Below are 17,689 nucleotides of genomic sequence, written 5' to 3'. Positions count from 1 at the left end.
GTTTTGGATCCAGCTTACGATTAGTTTATATTTTTCTTTGATTTCCAAGATGGCAGACGACGCCTAGAATTATGGCAGGAACCGCAGGGAGAACTGTTTGTTAATTTATTAGTGTTTATTTAATATTCATAATTATTATTGTAAAAAGTCATAAGATCCTGAGATCCTTAGACAAAGATCTCATCACATCGTATTTATCTTCGTCAACAGATTCATGAGTGTAAATAAAATACTGGAAAGCTAACAACTGAACAACCGTATCACGTCAATCTTGAATACAGTCAGAGGGGTCACATAACGAAGATACAACAATTCTTTTTCTTCCTGCATAGTCAGACGAACAATCAATTATATTCTGTTTTCTGTAGTCAGCTATAATCTATACTATAATAGCGCTTAAATTGCATGGGCCCCGCCATTGTTGTATGGGCACTGCCATGTTGTTTTCACGTCAAGTGGTGCCCGCACCCTGCTAAAATGATGCGTCCTGGGGTAAATTTCGGGGTACCCGTGGGTTGGGGGCATGTGGTGTTTGAGACGTCACAGTCAAAGCCGAGCGTGTATTAACTTTGGGATCAAGGGCAGGCGTCCTTTGTTATGTCTCAGTCACAGCGCGAGCATCCAGTGTATGTACATACAGTAAAGAGCAATGCTCTGAATATGAACTATCGAGGCACGACGACAGGCTTGTTGGGGTTATTAGAGCATGTTGTGGGACAGGGAGAAGGAATGGGCACGCAGTATGGTACTTCTGTTGGAAGGGGGCGGGGGAATGGCAAAGAATGAAGGGAACATACATGTAGTTAAAGGGCAGGAAAAATAATGCCGAAAGGGGAGAAAGAAAAAGAGATTAAGGATGACATTGGACAGGGAAAAATTAAACTGGACAGAGAAAAATACACGAACGGAGAACCACCTGACTGGCAGGACCTGCGGGGAACGAGGAAAGTTATGGGACGGCAGTCAAAGTGCAAAGAACAATTCATGTGCGAGATGTGGGGAAGGAGGCACGGGTTAGATTAGGGACGGGGGGTAGGAGGTAGGGGCACAAAGTGTTACGTCTGTGGGACGGGGAACAGAGGTACGACAAATAAAGAAATGACAGGGAAAATGAACAGGGCTAGGGTAGAGATTGAACAAAATTAAAAGGGACTATCATGATATGGGACACGGGACAGGAAAATATTAAACTGAATGGGGGGGATCAAGCCCATGAAACGGGAAAGAACCACAAACAGGACCCGCTCGAAACTGGAAAATATGAGTTATGGGCAAACAGTGGCAAGACAAGAACAATGCCAAATGCCACAGAGGCCTGGGGTAGATATGGGAATGGATAGGGAAGGGGCACATGGCGGGACAGGGAGTTGAGGGGGAAAAAAAAGAACGGGGCTGGTGAGGGGGGAAAACAAAAGGGACTTGGAAAACAATACAGGACAGGAAAATAATAAACTGAACGGGAACAAAATAAACGAAGCGGGATATTAACGGGACTGGGAAAGAACCACTATCGGGACCTGCTGAAAACAGAAAAAAGTGACAAGTGTACGAATTCACAAAGCACTAAGATGGGTCTTAACTTGCGTCTTAACTTAGGATGGGTGGTTTGCCACAGTGATTTGTATTGTGAAATCAAAGTTGAGAGTTTTGTGAAATCGACGGCAGGGGTCCTTGGTCCTTAGAACAAAACGTTCTGTAATCAACCTCGTGTGAAACATACCTCTCCTTAAATAGGCATGGGTCCCTTGTCCTTTTAAGACCACAAAGTTGTGTAAATTATACAACAATCGTTCGTGCGTGCTGCGTGAATGAACATTGCTGGCGTAACTAAGGACCCTGGTGCAGCTGGAGCTACCACATATGCGCGCAAGAAGAAACACATGATGCAAGTAAATCCAGGTGCTCAATCTCGTCATATGTTAACGTTGAAAAGAAACCTTTTGAACATGTTTATGAACACGTGTGTTTTAGACTCATTCAAGTTGCCAAGATGAGATCGTTGAAAGCAGCTCTCAACTGCAGATTGAATGGACTGGTTGACAAAATGATGACCAATGGGTTCGAAGTACACCAATAAATGTGAAAGTAAAGGAGAGGTGAAACAGAGCATCTGTTATGCGCTCAGTCCACTACTCATTATCAGAGCACATTGATACAAACATTCAGTCATTAACCATTGGTTCGTTTCAGAACCAACACTACTCTTAAGAGATATTCACATGGTGTTTACAAACACAAACCTCTGTAGTTATACTTCCACCATCCAAAGTTTCAAATCCTACTGACAACAATGTACTCAACTTTGGCTGGACATTGTATACACGAGTCTACATTTTCTTAACCAAAATCCTCTGTGTTTGGACAATAATGACATTCTCAAAACAAACAATAAGGGTGGGTGCATCTAGAATTTGGCTGCTTGGCTATTGACAAATTTATTTTGAAAAAAAATCTGTTGGACCCAATTGTTTCTTTCTTTCAGTCAGTGGGTTTCTTGTTTTTTTTTTTTGTTTTTTTTTCTGTTCTTAATTGTGTGCTAAGATATGGTAAACGAAGTCAAGATTGGAAGTGTGACTGATTTTTTAGATGGGTCTAGATGTTGTTCTACTTGAGTTGAAATAAGACACCTTTGTCTTAAGATTGATGTTTTACCTGTGAGTAGTAAGCTTCTTCAAATGCCATCCCTGATGCAAGATCCACCTACCCAAAACAAAGATATAACATTCCATAAAAGGCAGGTTCATTATCAATAACAGTGGTAATTATCTCCTTCAAAGCAACATTTCTCTAGTCTAACGGTAGCACTTTTCACATACATGTAGTAAGTACATGTAACTACACATAGCCTTACATGGTTTATTATTGTATCCAAGTGTAGTTCCTTTTAAAGGGTAGGTACACTATTGGTAATTGTTAAAGACCAGTGGTCTCACTCGGTGTATCCCATCATAACCACAACATAACAAGCCTGTAAAAAATTTGGGCTCAATTGGTCATAGAAAAACACCCTTGTTGGACGAATTTTGTGTGCTTTCAGATAGGAATAAAAGTCTTTTATTATTTGAGTGAGAAATTACTTCTTTCTCACAAACTACGTTACTTCAGAGGGACACGTTTCCCACAATGTTGTATACTATCAACAGCTCACCAATGTTCGTTACCAAGTCAGTTTTTAAGTTAATATTGTTTTTGAGTAATTACCAAATGTGTACCTTCCCTTTAAAGGAACTGGACACGCTTAATATTTTGAACTGTTGGTCTGTTTCAATTCTATAGGATTGTAGATATACCTGTGGAAATTTCATCTCAAAAGAAGGCTCCATTATTGAAATATTTGGGAAATTCTGAAGGTCTTTTTTAAATGCAGGACAGGACCCCGACCCAGTGCATACAGAGCAAGCAACGACATACTCAACCTTTTAAGATGAAACTTTAACATGTTAGTTTCATCATAGGTTTCATATTTACAAATATATGAACCTCGATGAACATTATTGGGCCTTTCATTCATGGGAAATTTTTACATTCTGTAAAATAAATTCCACACCAATCCAAGAGTTCTAAAAAGATTGTATGTTGGCTGAAACGTTCATCTGAAGTAATGTAGAAATTTTATTTTAAAGTAAAAGTACTTCAAAAATTTTAATGTTTTCTTTTTTCTAAAGCTTAATAGGAGGAGATGGGTCAAAAAATAATGCGTTGGTTAGAAGCACTGCAGCCGTTGATAATGCATCATGTTTTGAGAAACTGTTCCCTTCCAAGGAATGTGTTTTAGAGAAAGGGATTCAAAGCAGACATGGTGGAAACCTACTACTAGCTTCTCCATACTCGCTCTATATCTCACGCAACAACTCCATCACCACATCATAACAAACTCTGATTGCACTCCGTTCATTATCAACGTTTAACAAACACACATGTTCTTGGGAACGATCAAGCTTAACGTGGGCGAAAATGCATAATGCATATACATTTACTACAATTGGCCCATTTGTGGATGAAACAATGGCATTGCCTAATCAGGAATAGACTTTTCAGGAAAACATCGAAGGCAGGAATTCGTTAAACCATAAGTTCTGAAGTTGATTCAGATATTTTAGTAAGAAATTACTTCTTTCTTGCAAATTTGGTTACTTCAGAGGGAGCGTTTCTCACAATGCTTCATACTATCGACAGCCCTCAATTTCTAACATGTATGCTAACATTTATTTTGAGTACTTACTAAAAGTGTCCAGCGCCTTATGTGAAAATTTATTAACACAAGTTTTTTGCCCAGTGTATGTATTGTGTAAAAAGCTATGATTTTTTTCCAATGGGAACAAATTATATTGTTTTGACAATATTCAATAATACATGACCCAAAATTCTTACCTGTATACCCTTATTAACTGCTTTCTTTACCATCTTGACAGCTATAGGACCTTGTGGTAGAATTTCTTGAGCCAATTGCAAGGCTGCCTGGTAAGCTGCATCTCCTCTGTCATTCTGTTCCACTGCTCTATTCACAATACCCAGTCGAGCAGCTTCACATCCATCAAATACACGTGCAGTGAACATAAGCTCCTTTGCAATGGCAGGATTTATTAAGCGTGACAATCGTTGAGTTCCACCTTCATAATACAAAAGCATTGGTTAAACTGTATATCTTTCTTCCTCAAGCAACACTTACATAATGCACTTGGTAAATCATTCATGGACATACTTTTAAAAGGGCACCGACGGAAATATTATTTTAAAAAATTGTTCATTTTTGAATGACAGAATCAAGTACCTTCTACACAGGGTGTCTCAAAAAAAAAGGTGATCCTACTGTATGGATTTTATGGCCAGACTATGTTTACCAGCAGAAAGTATGGCATCACCTTAAAGCTGAAACCTTGTGCTTTCTAATGATATATTTAGTTACATTCCAGGGTCATGCGTCAGCGAGCACCATTGTCTTGAAGTTGTTGTGCAAAAGTGCAGTTGCTTCACTTTTGAAACCATGTCATTCTGGTCTGCAGACAGTGTGTAAACCTCAGGTTGTCCCAATGGTTCAGCTAACGGCAGAACAGAGAATCTTTGTGGTCAAGAAATGGTATGAAACGTTGGATGAACGTCGCGAGAAGACATTTTCCACTCAATGGGTCAATTGTAAACACTACAAGCTGTTGTTTTTTTGAGTAGTTATTGCCTCAAAACCTCACGGCATACGTGTGGCAAAATGGCAGTTTTTTTAAATGTATCTGTTACTGTGTGAGGAGTAGCTGTGAATAAATCATAATTCATATATATCTCAGACAGTTTCGCTATTCCTATTGGTGGAGAGCCAGGCCTCGTTGGGATTAAACCACTAGTTGAAAGACGCTTCACCACACATTGATTCCCTTATTTATTTAAGTTAATTCTGAATTCTTCCAGTGCTGCTGTTAAAATTGTGACATGAGGTGATGCACCAACTTCCTGGCTTACAAATATATTTTACAACGTCATCTATTTTATGGATCAAATCACCAAAAAAACTGCACTGAATCATGTAGTCTACTGCCGTGTTTACAGTACATGTGAGCATATTTATACACATGTATGCATGCACAAGTGGTTGGTTTTCAAGTAGTGTTACATATGAAACACTGTTCTATCGCGCTCATAGAGTTATATATAAGGACTAGAGGGCGCACTGGCTTATATACGCGACCAAGCATGCGCGCAGGCGGCAATTTTTCTTAGTTGACAAAACAGGCATCGCATAGCGTGTGTTCATGCTGCCATTTTGAAAGTGGACACAACAGCATCGTGAAAAGCATTCAATAAACACAAACTCGAAAGTGTACTTCATATCCAACGCGCATACAGAATGGTGCGCGTTTCTCCTTGCGGTCCCGTCGCGTTTGTGCAAAAAGCATGACCAGTGTGCCCTCTAGTTCTTATAAAGAAGTCTATGATCGCACTGTTGTAATGGGTACCAGCCACTTTGGCACTTGCAAACACGGCATCTACAACATCGACACTTAAACCCAAACTCAGCAAATGTACAAATACAAACTCGGCAGCCACTTGAAAACGTTAGATTTTCACAGTGCATGGTAGGCCTCATTTTTATGTAAAAGTTTAGTCCCACTATAGTCCCAAAAAAAGCTTGATTGTGTTATACAGTTATCAGTAATAACATTACAAATATTATTGGGGCAAGGTTAGGCCTATGATGTAGCACTGGACGCAAAAAATAACACTGAAAGGAGTGTGCAACAAATGATCTTTGGTGTGTGCACGCCATAGCAAATCACTCTCAGAACTAGCATGGAGCTGTCGGAAACTTATTCCCCGTCACGGCCGGTGCCTTTTGGCAAATCAGGCTTTGTTAAAAATCGAAAATCCATTGAAAATCATTAACCAAACTAAACACACATTATTAAAACTAGAAATTTATTAAAACTAGAAATTTAAAGTTTGTAAAACAAACTCTAGGTGTTCGGACGTGTGAAAGGGGTTGTTTCACAAGTGTGTACACTTTACTAGTCACAATAAAAAAAGTTCCAATCAAAGCAAGCAATCGCTTTGGCCTACATGGTCACCAACATACCCATTTTTGTAAAGTACGTAATGCCCTTTCATATGATGTATAGATTGTCAAAATAGCTTTTGTGGTTGAGGACATAGGAACTTATGAATGACGACTGGAGAAGAGACTAACTAACAGGAAGGGAAATGTTTGTTGAAGAAAAAAAAGAAGTATCAACTAGACTTAAGTTTTTGTCGTAACAAAAACAAGGTGTTCGGCTTCCGAGAGTACAAAAATACAAGCCTGGTGGACAAGACACAAAAATAACTAGACATCGAGAGTTTGTGAACGAACTCTAGGAGTTCGGTTTCCGGGAGTAAAAGCCTGTGGTGTAATTAAATAAATATTGCACCTTGCGTTGTTCTCAAGATTTGTAATAAATGAACATAATTGCACAAATTGTCACAAAACATGATGACGTCATTTCGAGTTCAAGAAGTTAATGTTCTTAAAAACTACCTAAATAAAGATCATATTAAATTTTCCAATTTGCTCTGACAAATAATTTGACCTGTTTTTAAATTAATTTTAATAACATTATTGTTTTTACACATTTAAAAAAAAAATTCTCTCAAATTAATGAGCCCCTTACGAACACAATAACTTGGTACACATAAATTAAGTATAACTTCCAGTGCAGTCAAGTTGACGTTGCAATTCATGTTGAATTTTGAAATAGCGACGATCGGAAATCAAGCAGTTGGTATACAACAGTATACTATTAGTTTAAAAAATATAAACAAAAAATTGACGGACCAGTCAAAAACCTGGCGGACCAGTGAAAAGTAAACCCAGCTGGTCCTGCTGGCCAGTTGAAAAAAAAGTTTATGGGCAACCCCTGCCAAACCCCCGCGAGTTCGGAACAGGTACCCGCAAGTAAACTGAGTGGCGGGTACGGGGACCCCCGCACCCCCGCGGATATTTTGCAGGGACGGAACAGGGTCCACGCGAGCGGTGGTACTTGCGAGTGTCAAGTTTTGCGGGGCCACGAAGGACCCCGCATCAAGTCTAGTAATAACTTCACGCATGGGTTAGCATGAATACCTTCAATGATAATAGGGAAGGCGGCCTGAATAGTTGTACACAAAAGAATTTGTTAATGCCGCTTGAGACTTTGAAGAATGTTCCTTTCCATCTTTTGATAATGCCAGCATTCGAGTTGGGGTACACTTTTTTACAAGTTAAGAATGTCCGACCTCCCCTCCTTGTTATATATTTTTTTATTCCTAGGTCAATGAACAACTTTTTGTAATGGCCGCTGTGTTCCGACTGATAATATTGCTAGCATTCGAGTTGGGGAACATTTTTTAAAAATGTCCCTTTGCTGTTATATTTTTGACAATTTTTGTAATGGTAGAATGTCCGTTTCCATCTTTTAACAGTGCCGGCATTCCAGTTTGGGATTTTTTTTTACAAGCTAATAATGTCGACCTACTCTCGTTTTTTTTATTTTTGTCGTTGTGGGAAAATGCATTTAATATTTTTCTTTTAAATGGTAGAATGTCAGTCTTCCGACATTTAATATTGCCGGCACTCAAGTTGGGGAACTTTTTTTTACAAGTTCAAAATGTCGGACCTCCCCTCATTGTTATATTTTTGCCAATGTGGGACAATGCATTTAATGGTAGAATGAGCGTATTCCGTCTTTTAATATTGCTGGCATTCCAGTATTGGGGAACATTTTTATCAAGCTAATAATGCCGAACCTACCCTCGTTGTTATGTTTTTTGCCGTTGTGGTAAATGCATTTAATAATTTTCTTTTATAAGGTAGAATGTCCGTTTTCCGACTTTTAATATCGCCGGCATTCGAGTTGGGGAACATTTTTTTACAAGCAAATAATGTCGGACCTACCCTCGTTGTTATATTTTTGCCGTTGTGGGAAAATGCATGTAATATTTTTCTTTAAAATGGTAGAATGTCCATCTTCCGACTTTTAATATTGCCCAAGGGAACATTTTTTTACAAGCTAATAATGTCGGACCTACCCTCGTTATTATATTTTTGCCGTTGTGGGAAAATGCATGTAATATTTTCCTTTAAAAGGTAGAATGTCCGTCTTCCGACTTTTAATATTGCCCGCATTCCAGTATTGGGGAACATTTTGTTAACAAGCTAATAATGTCGGACCTCCCCTCGTTGTTATATTTTTGCCATTGTGGGAAAATGCATTTAACATTTTTCTTAAATTGTAGAACGTCTGTATTCCGAGCAGTAGTAGTATTGCCCGCGTTCCAGTATTGGAGAACATTTGTTTACAAGTTAAGAATGTCGGACATCCCTTCTTTGTTGTATTTTTGACGTGCATGACATGATAAAGATGTTTCCAGGATTTGGGAATTTTTTTTAATTTGAACATCAGAACATTGACAGATTTGTATATTTTCAGTGAATTTTCTCTACAGACAGACAGAATCAGGGAGGGTTGGCAGTTCTGCCATGTATCAAGTGTTTCCTTTTCTCTGCCCTTTCTCTGTAAATAATATGGGTTACTTTTTATGTCTCACTGAAAACAGTGAGGCATGACAACAAACATGATGTTGCTGGGGAATGCTTGCAACCAGTAGCAGGAAGTGTCTCATAAAACCTGTATATTGTCTTCCTTTACAACGCCAGACCATGGCCAGACACAGCAAGTGCATTGCAGACAATGCACACCAGGAGCTGTTTAGTGAGGTGTTGGTCGGCCATTGTTTGGCAATGTTGAAAATGTTTACACCTAACATGACGAGTCAGCCGTGGAGGTAGAGGAGTCAGCTAATCCGCAACGAAGGTGCGAACCCAGCTTTATTGTGAAGACGTTTTTATTGTTGGGGTGGGGAGGGGGGGGGGTCGTTCTATTACATAGAAGAAAATGAGCACCAACTGCATGTAAAGGTTACTCAACTTTTGCGTTTGGATGGAAACATCAATTCAGACATTATAAAGATGTTTATTCTGGGTGCGCTTCCAATCCAAAACAGCGAGGTTTTTATAAAGTTTAGGGCCCAAAAGAAGTAAAAAATAAAAAGCAACGATCCGACCCGAGGAACAATCGAAAAATAGTAGACATAAAACAGCCATGACCACTCTAGAATCCTGTACATGCTCTCGTCATGCCCCTTGTAGTCAGTTCATGATTCTTTCAATTATTTCCGAAGATGTACATGTACATGTACCAACACGATTTTGAAAACAGTTCTTTTTTTATAAACTTGTTATAAAAAATATCGCGAAAGAGGGTAGATCTGGTGTTTGCCAATTTATTTTTAATTGATAATTTAGATTAAGTTTTAAGCAGCCTTTTTGCCAGATTCTAGAAGTCTACAGGCTTTTATCATTTGTTTAATTTTTGTTTTTACCCTTGATGACCCAATTTTGCGCTTTACAGTAAACGTTTCTTTTTTGTTGACCCACTGAAGTCAATAAACAATGTCAGCATCAAGAGCTATATACGGTATCAGTTAAATCATGGAGGTAGAGTAATACCTCTTAATGGTTAAATGTATTTTATTACCTATCCCCCTTTCCAGAAAATAAGTAAATATATATCTTCTTTGGTAAAATTTGCAATTCAGTAATCCATGCAAAAATGTTGAAGAGGTTAAGTTGCCGGTAGTTGCCATCATATTTTTACTAGACAGAAAGTGTTAGTTAAAATATTTATATTATTCAAAGTTTTTTCGTATTTGCTTTGTTCTTTAATCTGATTAACAATAAGTACAAATTAGGAAGGATAACCCTGTAATATCCATTATATTCAAAACTTTCTTTGTAAAACGTTTTCCACAGCGCGATGTTTACCCGTCGTCGGCTACAACAACAACCGCAGCCCACACCACAGCGCGATGTTTACCCGTCGTCGGCTACAACAACAACCGCAGCCCACAACAACCGCAGCCCACAACAACCGCAGCCCACAACAACCGCAGCCCGGTCACCCGACCTAACAAGTTTTTTTTAAAGCAAATAACCGACAGACTTGTATTATTATCATTTTTTGTTTGCAGTTCTTCTTTTCGTTTTTTATGGGCCGAGTTCAATAACACCTCTCTATAAAAATAGAAAAGAGGAAGGTTTTAATGAGTTTTTTAAATGTCTATAGGAGGGGATCTCTGATGTGGATAGGGAGTTAACTATTTTTTATATAGTTTTCTATAGTTATCGATCACTCATACAACATAACATGCATATAATTTCAGAATCACAGTTCCAAAATGTAAAATTCTAGAACTACTGCTACCAACAAAGCAAAATTAACATGTTTCAACTGGTGACAAACAATTGCACATTGTATGTTACATTTGCATAGGGAATAAAGAATAATAGTTTTGGTTTTTACCACTAAGTACACCGATGTGTATTAGTACGATGTGTATTAATAGGGTACTTTCCCGAGTCCTGCAAAAAAACATTGGCTTTTAATGTAAAAGTTTATTTAGGCAAGGCCAAAAAACCCTTGCTCCAACCATGGAGGTAGAAATAAACGAGACCATCTACCATATACGCCGCCTGCTCACACTGTTTGACAAAAACTGGGACTCCTTAAGCTTATCATCAGCAATATTAAAAGACGGAATATGGACATTCTACCTTAAAAGAAAAATGTTTAAATGCATTTTCCCTCAACGGTAAAAATATAACAACGAGGGAAGGTGCGCCATTTTTAACTTGTGAACAAATGTTCCCCGACTCAAATGCCGGCAGTATTAAAAGACGGAACACGGACATTAAAGGAAAATGTTTAAATCCATTTTCCCACAACGGCAAAGATATGAATGGGATGTCTGACATTTTTAACTTGTAAAAAATGTTCCCGAACTGAAATGCCGGCAATATTAAAAGATGGAATATGGACATTCTACCTTAAAAAAAAAATGTTTAAGTAAATTTTCCCACAAACTTTTCTACCTTAAAAGAAAAATGATTAAAAGCATTTCCCCACAACGGCAAAAATATAACAACGAGGGGTGGTCCGACATTCTTAACGTGTAAAATAATGTTCCGAAACTGGAATGCCGGCAATATTAAAAGATGGAATACGGACATTCTACATGTACCTTAAAAGAAAACTTTTTAAGTAAATTTTCCCACAATGGAAAAAATCTAACAACGAGGGGAGGTCCGATATTTTTGAACTTGTAAAAAAATGTTCCCCAACTGGAATGCCGGCAATATTAAAAGCTGGAATACGGACATTCTACCTTAAAAGAAAAATGTTTGAATGCATTTTCCCACAACGGCAAAAATATGACGAGGGGAGGTCCAACATTTTTAACTTGTAAACAAATGTTCCCCGACTCGAATGCCAGCAATATTAAAAGAAGGAATACGGACATTCTACCTTAAAAGAAAAATGATTAAATGCATTTCCCACAATGGCAGCAAAAAATCTAACAACGAGGGGAGGTCCGACATTTTTAACTTGTAAAAAAATGTTCCCTAACTTGAATGCCGGAACTATTAAAAGATGGAATATGGACATTCTACCTTAACAGAAAAATGTTAAGTACATTTTCCCACAACGACAAAAAAATAACATTTTTAACTTGTTAAAAAAAAATTCCCAAACTCGAAATTAGCAATATTAAAAGACGGATTATGGACATTCTACCTTAAAAGAAAAGTGTTTAAGTAAATTTTCCCACAACAGCAAAAATATAACAACAAGGGGAGATCCGACATTTTGAACTTGTAAAAAATGTCCCCCGACTCGAATGCCGGCAATATTAAAAGACGGAATACGGACGTTCTACATGTACCTTAAAAGAAAAACGATTAAATGCACCTTAAAAGAAAAATGTTTAAGTAAATTTTCCAACAACGGCAAAAATATAACAATTTTCCCACAACGGCAAAAATATAACAACGAGGGGAGGTCCGACATTTTGAGCGTGTAAAATAATGTTCCAACTCGAATGCCGGCAATATTAAAAGACGGAATACGGACGTTCTACCTTAAAAGAAAAATGATTAAATGCATTTCCCCACAACGGCAAAAATCTAACAACGAGGGGAGGTCCGACATTCTAAATGTGTAAAATAATGTTCCCCAACTGGAATGCCGGCAATATTAAAAGATGGAATACGGACATTCTACTAGGGAGGGCGAATTATTTGAATATCAGGTTAATGGCGAATAGGTTTTCCTATCCATAACCGCGAATGCCCTTTTTGTCTTAACCGGATATGCGCATAGGGCGCGAATACCTATTTACAAACCGAATAATTCTGTAATTACATGTACAACCGAGTAACCGGATATTCTTTAACTATCCGAATATCCGCGGATGTCGGGCGACAACTAATATGAATGTTTTGTCTGAATCCTTATGTAACTTCTATTAAGACAGCATTAAACAGCATAAATTAAGTATTTAACTGTGCTCACCCCCGTGAAGAGTTAAAACAATGACAATTCTGACGTAATTTGTTCAAAGATTACAAAAGTTTTCCTTCACGTAGAGTCCATCACGATCAAAAGAAAAGGCAAATCGCCGTCTTTAAATTAGATCCGGTCATTTTTATGAATGAACTGAGTGACACTGTCTAAAACTAATATCAATCCGCTCAGAAGATCTCATTCACAAACGAACAGCGCCCTCTACTGGCAAAATTTGTTATTTAATTTTTTTTTCAAATAGCGCCCTCTAGCGGCGAAAAAAACTATTCGAATATCCGGTTAATTTCGGATAGTTGGCCAGCGGTATCCGAACAACAAAATTTCAATATTCGCCCAGCACTAAACTACATTCTACCTTAAAAGTAAACTGGACGGCAATATTTCAGTGTCGAAACCAAATGGTTGCGTAAAACCACAAGTTATTAAAAAGATGGAAGTTATAATAGAAAATGGAGAAATGATTGCAATACAATCATGCCAAGCTCGTTCGCACGGGTCAGGAATCCACACTCAGTCATGTTTTATGTAAACGCAAGCAACGAGTGTGAGGAATAAGGGGAAATCCCAGACTGAGCAATATTTGGAGAAACACGTGCACGATGTCACACACCCTCATTGGTTGCCACTTTTCATGAATGAAGTGGACAGGATCAAGTCGTTGAATCATTTGACTGGTTGGCCTATACATATTGTGTAGGCACCTGGTGGATACAATTGCAAGGACAACATTAACTGTAAATCTCCAGAATAAGAAAAGCTGGGAAGGTGCTGAGAAAATCGTCTCAACATGTGCTGTGCCAAACGTCATTTTTGTAAAGAAAATATGAATTTGTAAGAGTGGAAATAAAGACACAAGACACAGGTGTGGTATTTTATTAACTCTTAGTAGTGAAATATACCGTTGAATGTTTTTTAGTGAGGTGTGTACTCCATGGAATAAACCTCCAAACGAACAACAGCATTATGTTTCATGGGTATACAGCACTCGCTGTTGTATTCAACACAACAGCTTTATGCATCAGTGATTGCCAAACAAAGGCCCCCGTTGAGCCCACCAAGCTGTTTGCGGGTTGCAGGGGCCATTTGCGAGGCCCCGCAAATCTCTCATGTGGTCCCCGTTAATTTTCTCGTGGGCCCCCCTCACCCTAACGTCCGTTGCTATCGGTTTTTTCCCATTACCGATATATCGAAAATTTAATATCGAGTATACTCGATATATCGAGTACTTCCCGCGCGCAAGATGAAGCCTAAAAACAGCACTTGGTATACTCATGGCGAGTAGAAATATATATACCGTAGACTGACAGTTTAATAGGGTTACCTTTAAACCTGTTTTTGGGGGCCCCGACTTTGTTTGTAGTTCAAAAATTTTAAATTGCGTAGTCCCGCGCCCCGATTATTTCTGGTTTTACAACAAAGTATGATCGCCGCTACCGCTGGCTTGGCCAATATTGGTGAACGCTCACCACAATTCTCGATTCGTGATTGGCCATGATTGACCGTCTCAAAATGACACAGAGCCTTTGTGAGTTGCGTGACTCGCCGACAATAAGGTGTCAGTTGCCGATGCATTGACGTAAAAGTGTCAATCAAGTTGTCCGACGGGCGCGCGGGCGGCTTTGGGTTGAGATCTTTGGTACGATGTGGAAAAAAAAATTGGTGCGACAGGCCCGCTGTTCTATGTGGAGATTGAAGTGTGTTAGGGGAGCATGGCGCTTCAAACTTCAACACTAAATGAATTAGTTACTAAACTTTTTCAGAGTCTAATGCCCTCAAAAATAACGACAATTCACAACAATATTGTTAGATACATTATAAATGTCCGCTGGTATGTTACACTACCTTTACGGTTGAAAATGGTTGAGATAATCATAAAAAAAAAAATCACTAGAAAGTCCCGCAAAACACAGACCTACCATTCCGCGCTCGCAATATACAACGCAAACAGCATGCAGTCACATAGTCTCCAATAAAGGCTCGTAGCACTTAGCATTCTATAAAGGCATGAAACATTGAATGCTAGAACGCCCTCTATTGTCAAAATAACGCAGTGCATCACGCGATACCGCGTTGACAAAAGACTGCACTTGTCTGTGCATGCTTGGGCAAACGGCTTTTCCCCCCGAATTGCAATAACCACACACGCTGGTGTGCACGCTTAAACCGTACAACACCACAGTCTTCGCTGGTACGCACGCAATAGCCGCCGACAACGTGGTCTGCGAAGCATAGTTCCTCGGAAATGTTAGCTTGTTTACGAACACAACGTGTAGGCTTTATTTAACCAAAATGACGCCATTACGATACCTTGGATTGATAGAAAGATTATTTTTCTGTATAACGTAAGATTGTTTTCTTCCTTATTTTGTTATGTCTTGTTGATTCGGGAAATTTTTTGCGGGGCGGGGTATTTTTGCAAAGTAGCGGTGGTTTCTTTTGAGGTTTTACCGTACGCTCGCCGCGGGGTTGTGAACTTCTGCGGCGGGCCAGCGGCTGATGGCGAAATCCCAACAAACAAGCAGACATACTTGGTTGTACAACGTATTTTATTTAATACGGCAACTCAAAATGATGAAACTACATAACGACGACGGCTTTTCTAATATTCAAACACAGATTTCTCTTAAATAATCGGACACTCTTTTGGTATTTTCGATATCATTTAAGAACATCAAAATTTTCAAAACATCGAAATTTTTGATATATCGAAAATCCGATATTACAATATTTTTATAAAAGTGACATCGGCGATTTCGATGTCAAAAAAATATCGAGTTTTTGAGTATTTTCGATATATCGACGGACGTTACCTCGTTGCCCCTCCTGGGCTACCCTCGGGGGCTTGGAATTACTTGTGGCTGGTGCTGTAGTTCTTTGGACATGAATTTTGAAATTTTCAACCTCTCTTTTGAACCAGAAGTAAAAATGGGGTCATGTCTGTGAGGCGTTTACAGAGTTTTTAATGGCCTTTCCGATGATGTATTGATTGTAAGAATTGCTAATGTAGATCAAAAGTAATGATTTTTTAAAATAATTAAATTTTAACAACTCAAGAATAAATGACGTCATCATGACATAACTCCCACGGTTTGCTCTCCTAATAAATACCTAACTATGTGCAAAGTTTCAAGTTCATACAAGCTTGAGAAAGTTGTTTTTGTTAGCGGACATGGAAGATTAAAAAGAAGAAGAACTAGATATAGTGTTTTTGGAAACAAACACTAGGTGTTTGGCTATTGTTGGGTCAGTGTTTGAATCAATGAAACAGTGTTGTTAATAGCTCGTCAAATTGCAAAGAAATCAAAACGATGTGAAATAATTTTATGGTAAAGCATCAAAAAGTGTATATTTCACTGCCTTATAGCGATGACCTTCTTCCTCCATTTCAGGTTTCGTTGGCAATACCCGCCGCGTCTTTTCCAAAATAAACGAGAGGAAGGCTCCTGGTCCGAATGGGATATCCTCTCGCCTTTTGCGATCATGCAAAAATGAACTGTGTGATATTCTCTGTATTATTTTTAATTGGTCATTGAAGATTTGTCATGTTCCTAAGGTATTTAAACATTCATTTGTCATTCCTGTGCCCAAGCATACACCTGTTTGTTTAAATGATTACCGACCAGTTGCTTTGACGTCAATTGTTGCAAAGTGTTTAGAGTCTCTGGTACGGCAATATATTTTAGCTAATATTCCACCTGCTCTTGATCCGTATCAGTTTGCTTACAAGAAAAACAGATCAGTAGAGGATGACGTGCCTCTCGCATTATTTAATGTAACTCGGTTTCTGGATAAAAAAATGCCTAATTAGGCCCTATGCCAGACTTTTATTTATTGATTTATACAGCTCGGCCTTTAACACGATTTCGCCTTTTAAATTATATGACAAACTGACTCTTCTAGGGTTAAATGTTAATCTTTGTAAATGGGTTTCAGACTTTCTATTGGATCGTTTTTGATTGCCAGAGTCAGAAATAATTATTTTAAACCCTTGGTTTTAAATACTGGGACGCCATAGGGTTGCATTTTGTCTCCTTTGCTGTACTTGTTATTAACATACGACTGCGTCAGTACTTCAGCCAGCAATTTTATGGTAAGTACGCTGATGACACGACTGTATGTGGGTTAATTAAAAATGACAAGACATCGTACCGAAATGAAGTACAATCTATTGTTAACTGGTGCACTGAGAACGATTTCGAATTAAATGTCAATAAAACACAGGAATTTGTTATTGATTTTCGCAAAAATCCTGCAGCTATTGCTCCCTTGGTCATTAATGGTTCTGAAGTGGAAATAGTGAAATGTTTTAAATTTCTAGGTGTACATTTATCTAGGTGTACATTTATCATCTGATTTGAAATGGGGATGTAATGCAGATTCAATTGTAATGAAAGGTCAGCAAAGATTATTTTTCTTGAGACGGCTGAGAAGCTTACATGTCAGTCAGCCACTTCTGTTGAAGTTCTACCGAGCGGTGATTGAGAGTGTCTTGACACAATCAATGATCGTTTGGTGGGGCAATGCAACAGCCGATGACTGGCAGCGCATCAGCTGGATCGTTCGCACCGCTAGTAAAATCATAGGTTGCCAACTTCCATCACTTGATGAACTGTATCTCTCTCGAGTTAAAAAACGAGCCCTCTCTATAGTAGATGACCAGTTTCACCCAGCACATTCCCTCTTTCAGCCCATGCGGTCTAAGAATCGTTTCCGTTCAATTAAATCTGGATCCAACCGTACTTTACAGAGTTTATATCCCACAGCTG

General features: G+C 38.6%; 2 protein-coding genes across 2 annotated transcripts in view; both read right to left on the bottom strand.

Moving 5' to 3' along the window:
- Positions 1–17,689, bottom strand: part of LOC139954245 (U6 snRNA-associated Sm-like protein LSm3) — a 514,674-nt gene that overhangs the window by 410,602 nt on the left and 86,383 nt on the right. The gene's annotated exons all lie outside the window — the stretch shown is intronic.
- LOC139954240 (methylglutaconyl-CoA hydratase, mitochondrial-like) overlaps positions 1–17,689 on the bottom strand; it is a 70,234-nt gene that overhangs the window by 11,167 nt on the left and 41,378 nt on the right. Inside the window, exons 6-7 of the mRNA XM_071953960.1 lie at positions 4,372–4,610; positions 2,653–2,700 (exon numbers count right to left, since the gene is read on the bottom strand). Of these exons, the coding sequence (XP_071810061.1) occupies positions 2,653–2,700; positions 4,372–4,610 (287 nt within the window). The remainder of the gene's footprint in view (positions 1–2,652; positions 2,701–4,371; positions 4,611–17,689) is intronic.

This window comes from Asterias amurensis, chromosome 2 (genome assembly GCF_032118995.1).
Source record: "Asterias amurensis chromosome 2, ASM3211899v1".
NCBI classification, from domain to species: Eukaryota; Metazoa; Echinodermata; class Asteroidea; order Forcipulatida; family Asteriidae; genus Asterias; species Asterias amurensis.
The sequence above is the reverse complement of the archived record's forward strand: the minus strand, read 5'-3'. Positions and strand labels throughout refer to the sequence as shown.